Raw genomic sequence first — 10748 nt, 5'->3', positions numbered from 1 at the left:
GAAGAATAAACCTTCACACTTTGTTAAAATTATGCAAAGAACATTTTTAATGTTTAAATTGTTAGCTGAAAAGTACAATCTGAACACAAAGAAGATTATAATCTTCTTTCTGAGACCACATATTCTAACCAGGCTTTACCCTTTACAAAGGAGGCTAATTGGAGCTCCTTTTCATATCGTTGATACATATTATCCAGATACAAGATCAAGAACAAATAAAACCACAGTGAAAGTAGTGATAGCAATACTTTTGCCTACAGAACTAACATCGTGCTATCTGTACATTAGAATGTACATTAGAGTACACTAATTAGAATTCATATGAATGATTTTTTATACAATCAAAAAGTGAATTCTAGCCATAGAAATCTCTGTACTAGTATTCACAAGGTAACAGGCCAAGCAACCAGATAGATTTTAATTCCATTTATGCCAGTCAGGACTTCATATCTTTCTTATCTACCTCTATCGTATTCTATCCAAGAGGAGCATTTGAACTCACTAATTCAAATTAACAGTAGCAAACACATGGTATCCAAACATAAACCGACGCTGATCTTTCTTTTACTAGTATATCTTAAACCGGATCCATGCCGCCATGGTGATGTTTGTGACATTTGCATCTGCAAAGGGAAAACAATTCACAGTTGTTAGAGGATCTTAGAGTTGGCTGTGACAACATTTGTTTTCTTTTATCTATAAAAAAGATGAAAGAAAAAAAGGACATCATATCCACCAGCATCCGAGTAAGAGTTAATTGAAGACATCTCGGTAAAGTAGACCTCAATTTAATTTGAAGGCCTGTGTTGTCACCCTCTTCTCACTGAGGAAGGTGCTTGGTATGATAATACATGTTAGTTACACTGTGCTTATTCTGGGGCCAATAGACGTGATGTTACATGATATTAACTGAATCTAGCTCACAATTGCAAGGAAAAAAGACTAAAAGAGGAGTTCAGAGATCTAGCTTTACAAATATTTCTAAACTATGAAATCCCTTACACAAATAATTCCAATGAATTGAAAATATTTCTAAACTAGAGTTCCACGACCTCATACTTTCGCCAAATGATTTTAACCTTTATGACTGACGTATTTAGGAGTGTTTCTCATCAATCATAAATCATACCAGTTGATCGTCTTCACCCAAATAACAAAAGTTGTCCAAAGTATGAGCTTATCAAAGAAGGTTATGCTAACATTTATCATCAATTATGCAAATGATAATAAATTAGCATAATTTAATTCAACGATGTTCACATTCACATAACTTCCAAGTGCCACAGGTATAAAGTTGCCATCATTTACCTGTATGTAATTATAGTAGTTTCTCATTGATTATGCAAATTACGCCTACAATTGCATATTTTCTATCTATTAACATTCCTTTCTTCCTCAGTTACAAACGTCACATATTTGAATAGTCATATCATGGAACACAGCGGGTTTTTAAAATTGTCTCATTAGTTATGCAAATTAGAATCTGTTTTGCATAATTGTATCCAATCTAACAAAGCATCCATCAAGCCCATCTTGAGTTATAGTATTTTCTCATTAATTATGAAAATGATGTCTTCATTTGCATAGTTGATATCTATTAATATTTCTCTCCTCCTCAGTTACATATGTCACATGTTTGAGAGTCCTATCATGGAATTTGGCGGCTGTATAAACCTTCCTAATTAATTATGAAAATTAGACTCTGATTTGCATAATAAGTATCTCATTTTGTACATCATCACTCAAGCTATCTACTTACCAAAAATCATGACCATCCATCAGGCCCTTCTTGAGTTATTTCCTTTCAACGTCTGAAGCAAAACCTGCTCCTGCAGTTCCAAAAAAGACGCTAGGAGGCCCAAACCTATACAACTTTGATACTCTCTGTCCAAAGAGCTATCTACCACTCAAATATCAGAACCATAGCATGTCCAGAACACGAGATATCAAAACAGGAAGTTCCGCTGCAGTACCATTACAAGCCGCTAGGGGACCCAAAATCGAATCATTTCCATGTCTCATCAAGACCTACCCACCTATCAAATATTAAGACAATCCATCCAAGCTTTCTCGATTTATGCTGAACGTTACAAACACACAAACGCTACCCTCTGCATAACCTTCTCGGCGAAGGTAAGGTAATGATTACAAATAACATAACATGACATGCTGTGTATTTGCCCCTGAAGGGGCTAGTTGTGGGTACTAGCATATTAATGTAGATTATACTTTCCACAAAGGTTTCCTGATTATTGCGCAAAAAAATATTTGGTTTCGGCAAGGAGGCTATGTTACCAGGTATCAGTGGGTCCGGAAGGCATTCTTTTACGCTGACACGCTGTAGTTACGTCTCTAAAAGTCCCATATTGACAAAAGACGACAGCAATATATTACGGCAATGGTGAAGTGAACTTTATTGCTCAACAATCGTACATGATACAATGTATGGCATGAAATCAACAATCTGTTCTCCAAGGCTAATCTATCCTACAATTCTAAGTACAAAATATTTTCGAAACCAGTGTATTTGTTACAATATATAGTCATGTATGGGTAATTCTGTCTCGCTTTTCGAATGATTTATGGAGAAATTGACCTATGTACATGGATATAGGAGTCGGACATGACAACAGTACATAGAAATATCGCTCTGTGTACCAGATAGGGTGAAATTTGTCTTAGTAGTAATAGTCTGTAAAAGCATATCTCTCTCTTTGCTATAAGTTGGACAATTCATCACAAAGTGGAATTCATCTTCAACACTTCCATTACATGTGGGACACAATCTCTGAGTGGCTGGTGTGTTGTGGTGTCGACCCTTTTCAACTTCTAAGCAATGTGCACTGATTCTCAGCTTTGTTATGCTATTTGCAAACAGTTTATTATGAATTGATGTGAGATATGTTTCCATGCCAAAGTGCGTTTTGATTTCAGAATATGCATGTAGTTTACTGGAATGTCTAAGTTGTTCCCTCCAGCCAGAGAGAAATGAGTCTTTCAGCCGTTCTTTAAATATAATTCCAAAATAATTGGCTAATATGATAAGAATAGAACACACCTAACTCCTGCATCAAAGCACGCCCCCCACAATTTTTGGACCCCTTTTCTATAAATCCTAGCTAAAAGCCTGCAAGTGATTTATTCAACCGACGTTTTGGTGACCATGTCACTTTCATCAAGGCAATTCTGAACTGAATTGGGAATGCATCTATAAGCAGTCACTCCTAAACTAGAGAAGGACAGAGCACTAGGGGTTCCAAGACTTTCAAAACAGCACCTACCTGTACAGGTCCAGCGAAGGCCAGCACGTTTCTACAGGACCATGAGCAGACGTAGGGTGTGGGGAGGATGTAGGAGCGCACCTGGTCCTGTTTCTCCCACTCACTCACATACACCACATCCATGTCTGGAACTGGGGACTAAAACCTGCTGAAATATCAAATAATGTTGTTAATTAGTTTCACTCACTCACATACACGTAACACCACATAGGCTTGTACCTACTGAAATATTATAAAAGTTTTTTTTAAAAGTGTAAGGCCACACCATCTTAATTTTATGGATGACATCCGCGCGCGCGCATTGATTTTCGCCTGTTCTCAAAAAAAAATAATAATAAATCACCTCCGAAGAGGCTCCGAAACTTAAACTCATATCGCCGCAAAGGGACAGCATTGAGCCGGCTTGTCGTAATACACTATATACACTCACATTGTCCAACACAACTGGTATGTATGTGACTAGGAGCGATTTGAAGAGGGCGCCGCCCCTCATGAGCCCAGTAGTATTTTGTTCACGATATGACAATACTTATCATTGTCTGTATTAAACTGAATGATATTATCTCTGGCCGGGTTGCCTACAGAGTTTGATGTTTTGCTCTGACTGAAGGCGTGATGTTGTGTACACAGCCGAACACATTTTTTTTCTTTGAACGGCCAAATATTACATATGGGTCTTTAAACCAGGCATCATCCATGTTAAAAGCACTTTAATATGAGTTAATGTCAACAAATAAAGACTTGTTTGTTTGTTTGTTACACTGTGTTCTGTGGTTTAATTTGCAATACCAGCTATGTAGTCCTCCGGTTTAGCATCTTTTTTTTTTTGCTAGATTTTTTTTTTTCGCCCTCTCGCATTAGTTTTGGGGACTCCAGAGGATGTCATCCATAAAATTAAGATGGTATGGCCTAAGTTATTACTACAATCCACTCATTCATGTACACCACATCCATACCGAGGCTTATACCTACTCTCCAAGCAGAGGAATGGCTCTGGCTGGATTTTGGTGTGTTTTTAAGATTTTTGTCAGGCTTTCTATTTTGTACCATTTCTTTATGTTGCCAAGCCATGGGACAAAGTAGAAAGCCCTACAAAACGCCTAAGAACATGTCAAAAACCAGCCAGAGCTATTTCTCTGCTCGGAGAGTAGCTTCAACATCTGCTGAAACAAAATACTGTCTGTAACAGTTGTTAGTCCATCCCAAGAGAGTGAAGTATTGTTGTTGTTTTTTTTTTTTTTTTGTGTGTGTGTGTGTGTGTGTGTGTGTGTGTGTGTGTGTGTGTGTTATACTTATGAATGGCAAAAAACATCGTGATACCATAGACATAGTACCCAACTTTACACATTGACATCATGGCAAAAAATTGCCCTCAACGTCTAATAACTTTACCTCAAAACAAACCTACAAGAGGGGAGGGGGGCGCTCACAAAAGTCGCCATAAATTCGCTTCCACTGAGACAAAAAGGAACAAAGTGCCTTCTATCATTCGAAGCCTACTAAAAACTAGTCTACAAACCTACCTTTTAGACGAAAAATCAGCTAAAATGTCATCAAGATATCGCAGAAATGTGAACAAAGGAGTCAGGCCCAAAATTTTAGCTCCAGGCCGCCATGTTTCCGACGGTAACCTTTGACCCGCCTCGTACCCAGGATGGCTTATCTTCAAGCAGATGTTAGGATAGAAAATCGTGAGGTTTTAAAGCTGCACCGTTTTTCTCAATCAGGATGTGTATCAGAAAAAATTGAACTATCGAGGCATTGTGAAAACAAACTTTTTTCCATCTATGGAATCAATGTTAGTATCTTTCTTACGGTCTCATTCATGCCCGTAGCCAGGGGGGGGGGGGGGGGGGGGGGGTTCGGGGGGTTCGGACGAACCCCCCCATTGGCTTGAAGGTCCACTTTCACAGGCTTGAAGGTACACTTTTTAATGTTCAAGATTTTTTCAAGGTGGACTTATTTGTATCAGCAGCAATGCCACAGAGGCTAGGATTCTAGAAAAAACTCTGATTTTTCCTCTAAAATTCTCTCAAAAACACAGGAAATGCCCTTTCAGAAGGTCCAATTCTTAGAATTTGAAACGCTCAAGGGTCCACTTTTTAACGTCCAAGGGTTTTTTTTTTTTAAAGATGGATCTATTTGTATCACCAACGGAGCTAGAATCCTAGAAAAACTGCTGACTTTGTCTCTGATTTCTTCCTTTGAAATCCTCTCAAAAACACAGGAAATCATATCAGACGGTTCAAATTTTAAAATTTCCCGGGGGGGCATACCCCCGGACCCCCCTGGGCCGTGAGCTCGCGCCTGCGGCGCTCGTCTCGCGCCTACGGCGCTCGCTGGTCCCTTAAACATTAAAAAGAAACCCCCCCCCCCATTCAAAATCCTGGCTACGGGCATGTCATTCATCATTTCATGAGTTTTTTGTTCGCCCCATAGTTGTTCAAACTTCCAGCCAGCAATCCAGCCCTACTTTGCTACCCAGGCTGTTTGCTACCAGTACCATTCCCCCTGGTAGAGAATACTGTGTTTTTTTCAATCAGTGAGCTCCCTGAGGGAGCTCAGGCTTAGCCTCTATCAGGCTCCGCGAGATGGCTGGGAAAATAGTAGGAATCGGCAAATAAAGGGAGTTAGCTACGGAGAGAGGGTCCAATCTGGAGAGAGGGTATATCTGCCATGCCAGATTGGACCCTCTCTCCGTAGCTAACTCCCTTTATTTGCCGATTCCTACTATTTTCCCAGCCATCTCGCGGAGCCTGGTAGAGGCTAGCTCAGGCTAGCAGGAGAGTGACCCTGCGGTCATCCTCCAGAAGGCCTTAGGCTCCGCCCTCCTGTCATGTGGAATTTAATCTATCGTTATATGAAATTTATATAAAGTCTGTTTCTTAGTTACAACACACGTTTCCCTCCATAATTTTGTGGTATTTGTGATGGTAGGTAGACTTGTTCAAGGATTTGTATTTGCTACTTACAAGAGGGCCTGCATGGGGGGGGGGTCCCGACAACGCTCTACGCTATATTTAGAGGGCCAGCCACGCATTACGCTAAATCCAGGTAGCCTCTCTACGCTCTGCGCTAAATTCTGAAGCTTCCCAATGCATTATACAGGACTCAAAAACCTAGCGGCTGAACTAAGGCGTCAAAGTTGGTGATGTATGAGGTCAGTGGAGGTGACATTAACATAGTCCTGAACATATAAAGTAACAATGATAACGGCCAGCTCCCTATATAACTGATATATGTTGGAACATTCCGGGCACGGTCGTTCAAGCATCAAGAAGAAGAATACTACAGGCCGGCCTCCATTCTCAGTCAAAGGCTCTCCCGCGCAATAGCAAAAGTGGCAAACTTCTAAAAACAACTGTATCATCAGACAAACAGATGAAAATTGAGTCCATATTTTTGCTGATCTTTGCCATTAATTTGGTTTCAAAAGGGTCAGACGCAGGTTGACACGGTTTACCATAGATAAACAAGAGACATGAATGTACTAGATGTTAGAAATATATTTCATTGAAATCAAACAAGTCCATGTCTTGAGTGATGTTTTATTGAGTGCTATGTAGACATTTCTATCACTGACACTAGTCAACCTCCACTTGGCAAGAGGTTGGAGTCACTTGGCTCCATCCAGACAGATGTAAGGATCTCGCTATTATCAATAGGAGCTGGCGTTATTGTGGAGAGGGTGACTGAAGATTAGGTTCTGCGTTCCAAACGTCTCGGCAGTGGTGAACTAGTAGCGATGTAAGCACGTGTGAAAACACCTAACTGGCAAAGAAACACGTAGCCTGGAATCCATACCCTCGGTGCCTCCCCGATATCTCTACGGCACTGTGAGTGACCCTCACCCGCCCAGACAGCTTAGCCCGCTCGGGGTGTTGTTTACGGCCTTGGATTAATTAGCTCGGCACCTAGGGTCGGCGGAAAAGTAGGATGGCAGCGGAAGTAGGGCATAGCGATAGTAGGATGGCAGCCAGAGGTAGAAAGGCCATCAGAAACTGACTGGCCCGGTAAAACACCACTAAGCCGACCCTAGAGACTGGGACCAGGCTAAGAAACACGGTACATCCGTACATAATGCGTCATGAGAAGGTAGCCATTTTCTCACCTCTAGTTAAGTCCATGGGCCAGGTCCCTCAAAATAGCCATTTGGTACCTAACAGAGGGACAAAGGGTGACTTACATTTTGGGAAGGTTGATTCCTCTACTTTATCATCATCCATGATAACAATGTCAAATGTCCAGCTTTTTAGGAATTATCACGTGATTTGATGACGTCACTCAAACCAATAGATCGACCAAAAATCGTCTATATCAAGTTATTTCATGTGGTTTTAATAATTATTAACCATATTTCATAGTATTTCTATACGTTTAGATCAAACAACGACCAGTTAAGTACATTTGAAGCCATTTTGAAGTAAACTTAGGCAGATTTCTACAACGGTTGCAGTGGAAACGGTGAAAAATAACATTCTGTCGCAGGAAAGTAACTAAATGAGCCTTTTTCGGATATTTATGAATTCCAGTCATCATCTAAGACGTTAATTAGTAAGTTACTGACTAAATAAGTACGTGCAATTATGAAGTGGTCAATAATGAAGAGGCTCTGCATGGGGGTTATCAGAACTCCGCAAATGTGATATCACTGGTACACGCAGGCACATGGGTGCAGAGCTACATGTATTTTATATGGAAATTCAAGAAACTAGGCAGTCACTATAAGAAATGTCCAGCAAAAGTTTTCAGGTATACCTATATAACGTTATATAACACAGCAATTATAGGAATGTAAGAGGAATTTAAGGACCATATTGTGGAAATACTGATAACGTGGTTCCTGTGGAGACTTCACCAGTATTCGCAACTACAATGTGTATATGTAAGGCCGACGCTGTATCTTTCCCATTACATGAAACAAAATGCCTCATGTACATGTTTCAGTAAGTGATCTAAATAGTTATGTTATTATTTCGTTTCGTCGAATACGGCGTTTCGCTCTTTTTTCCTCCTTCCTTCTTTCTACCTCTCTCTTTCCGCCTCTCTCTCTTCTTCTTCTCTTTTTCTTCCCCCTTCGGGAGCAGTCCATCTTCCCCCTTTCTGAGCCGTGGCGTAGCCGCATTGGACTAGCACTAGCTAACGTAACATGACCTATTTACGTGCAGAACCTATTTACGTCCGGTTTGGCTCATGTCCACATGTCACGGTGTATTATGCCAAAACCTGTTCTCATGAGCAATAACGAACATCATAAGTATGATCCTTAGCCATCTCTTTAATTTTTGCACAGCAAAACATAATGGCCATGCGTTTACCACGTGAACGCCACGTGCCGCGCATGTGGGGGAAATTTACAGATAAACATTGTTTTTTTTCCATCGCGTTAAGCAAGTGGCCGGACAGACGTAGTGATTTTACTATCATTTGTCTGCAGACTACTTTGGACAATTACTGTGCATTTTTTTCTGGTCTATGCTCTTCAAGCATAGCGCTAGAAGGGAAAAGATTCAGACGTGGACGATAATAGGTTACCCTAGCACAATTCTTCATCATGTACCTCAGTATAAATACATCCTCGCACGGCGTTAAACAGGCGGAGAAAAACTTACAGACTATGCATTTTCTTTTTAGAAGAGCTGATATTTCTGCCCATGGGTTTGAAATTTGGCTCTGTCCGTGCGGTTTTAAGATAAATACCTTTTGAATAAGTCGGACGTTAATTGGTGATGTTACGTTACTTGAAAAAGCATTACGCTTCACCTCAATTGAGGATGCCTGCTTTATTATATTCTTTTACTGGCACAATGCACACGTGATCACATCGCATGATTCATCATTTTTCATCATTATATCAATTTGATGTAACGAACTCTCTTATTGGCTAGAACAAATGTTCCTCTATGTATGCTTGCATCTGATTGGTCACGGCGAGAGTACTTACCGTTTAAGAGGGCGAATCGTGTTTGTTATAAAAGCGTACCACTAGTATTAAAGGTGTGAGGGGTTTAATCTACATCGGTGTTTGATACGTGCAAGTAGCCAATGGATGTTTATAGACTGTTAAAAACTTCATTGAACAAGTAGACATTCAGTTTGCAAACTTAAAATTGATACTCTCTAATACTGAAGTGCACTATAAATCATGACAGTAACACCAAACCACCCCTACATCGAAATGGCCCTCTCCTGAGACGTTCCTACCAATCTACGCATGCGCAGCTAGAATAACTCTTTTGACCTTTGTGTTACGAGGAAGAAAGACACGACAACTAACGTCCCAGGTAAGGATTTAGTATTGAATCGACCGATCTTTATGTAGTTGCTAAATGCTTTATCTAAGGTTCCTAATGTGTATTGCTCACTTTATAGTGCCAAGCTCTTTAGCTTACTGATTGTCGTTGTGGAACTTGGTGAATTTTCTACCTCATTTCAATGATTTTGATGCACTTGGAGACACTGAATGCTTAAAGAATGCCAATTTAAAATGTCCAGGATTGACTATCAGATAGTCGCCTATAAGTTCGGACTTTTTGTCGCCAATTTTGGGAATGTAGTTAGCTGAAGTTAAGAACCATTGCAACGTTCCGGTGAGTTGACCGGCTATTTTTTCTTAGTATAGGGATGATTGTTTCTGACTAGAAAGCATGAGAGTTGCTCGAGCTCTTTATTCTGGAGCGTTAAAGCTGATATCATCAGGAATGGTTTCAAGTCCAGGAGCACTATTTTTTTTATATCTTCCATAAAACTTTTTTTTCTGGTTTTGGCCAAAAATACCCTCCCGTAACGTTCTACGTGTCAGATCCCGTGGCCATCACGAGTGTATTCTGAAGTATCGTGGGAAGAGTTGGGTTCAGCACGTTTGGTTCTTGTATGGGGCGGGGCCGGACGGGGTTACTCGTTGTATTTTGATAATTTAAACTTAAGTGACGAGTTGATGCTTCTTACACTTTTATGGGGGCATAATTTTCTTTCCTGTGTAACAAGTATCAGTTATATGGATATACGTTTTGTCATTTTTCTCATGCCACAAGACCGAGGCCCCTCCTGTCATTGCGCAATGTCTAGCTGAAAATGTGTGACCTTTTGTGTAACCAACATAATTGCTTTCGGAAAGGCAAAAACCAACGTTTTATTTCATCCTATTTCTATTCTGAGGGGTACTCCAATATCTCGTTTTTACCTGCCATATTGAGACGCGGCGATTCCATTCTGTCATAAGGGGTACTGCTTTTCTTTTGACGTCAGTATTTCAAAGTGTATGTAGTTGACAAGTGCGAATACCTGATAGACAGGTGTAGATTGTAAGTGACGTACTAGAACATCTGAGTTCCTGTTTGTAATCTAAAAAAGGTACTATCTTCTGTAGCAAAGTGCAACTCTAAAGCAACAACGCTAAAGACTAACCACCCCTATATCGTAATGGCCCGCTCCTGAGGTGTTCCCACCAACCCACGCATGCGCAGA

At 40.4% G+C, this 10748-nt stretch overlaps 1 protein-coding gene across 1 annotated transcript in view; it reads right to left on the bottom strand.

Moving 5' to 3' along the window:
* Positions 1-5086, bottom strand: part of LOC136424006 (mediator of RNA polymerase II transcription subunit 16-like) — a 58555-nt gene extending 53469 nt beyond the window's left edge. The window contains exons 1-2 of the mRNA XM_066412406.1: positions 4805-5086; positions 3282-3429 (exon numbers count right to left, since the gene is read on the bottom strand). Of these exons, the coding sequence (XP_066268503.1) occupies positions 3282-3404 (123 nt within the window). The 5' untranslated portion in view covers positions 3405-3429; positions 4805-5086. The remainder of the gene's footprint in view (positions 1-3281; positions 3430-4804) is intronic.
* Between the last annotated feature and the right edge of the window lie 5662 nt (positions 5087-10748).

Source organism: Branchiostoma lanceolatum, chromosome 18 (genome assembly GCF_035083965.1).
Source record: "Branchiostoma lanceolatum isolate klBraLanc5 chromosome 18, klBraLanc5.hap2, whole genome shotgun sequence".
Classification (NCBI taxonomy): Eukaryota; Metazoa; Chordata; class Leptocardii; order Amphioxiformes; family Branchiostomatidae; genus Branchiostoma; species Branchiostoma lanceolatum.
This window is presented reverse-complemented; position numbering and strand designations above follow the sequence as displayed.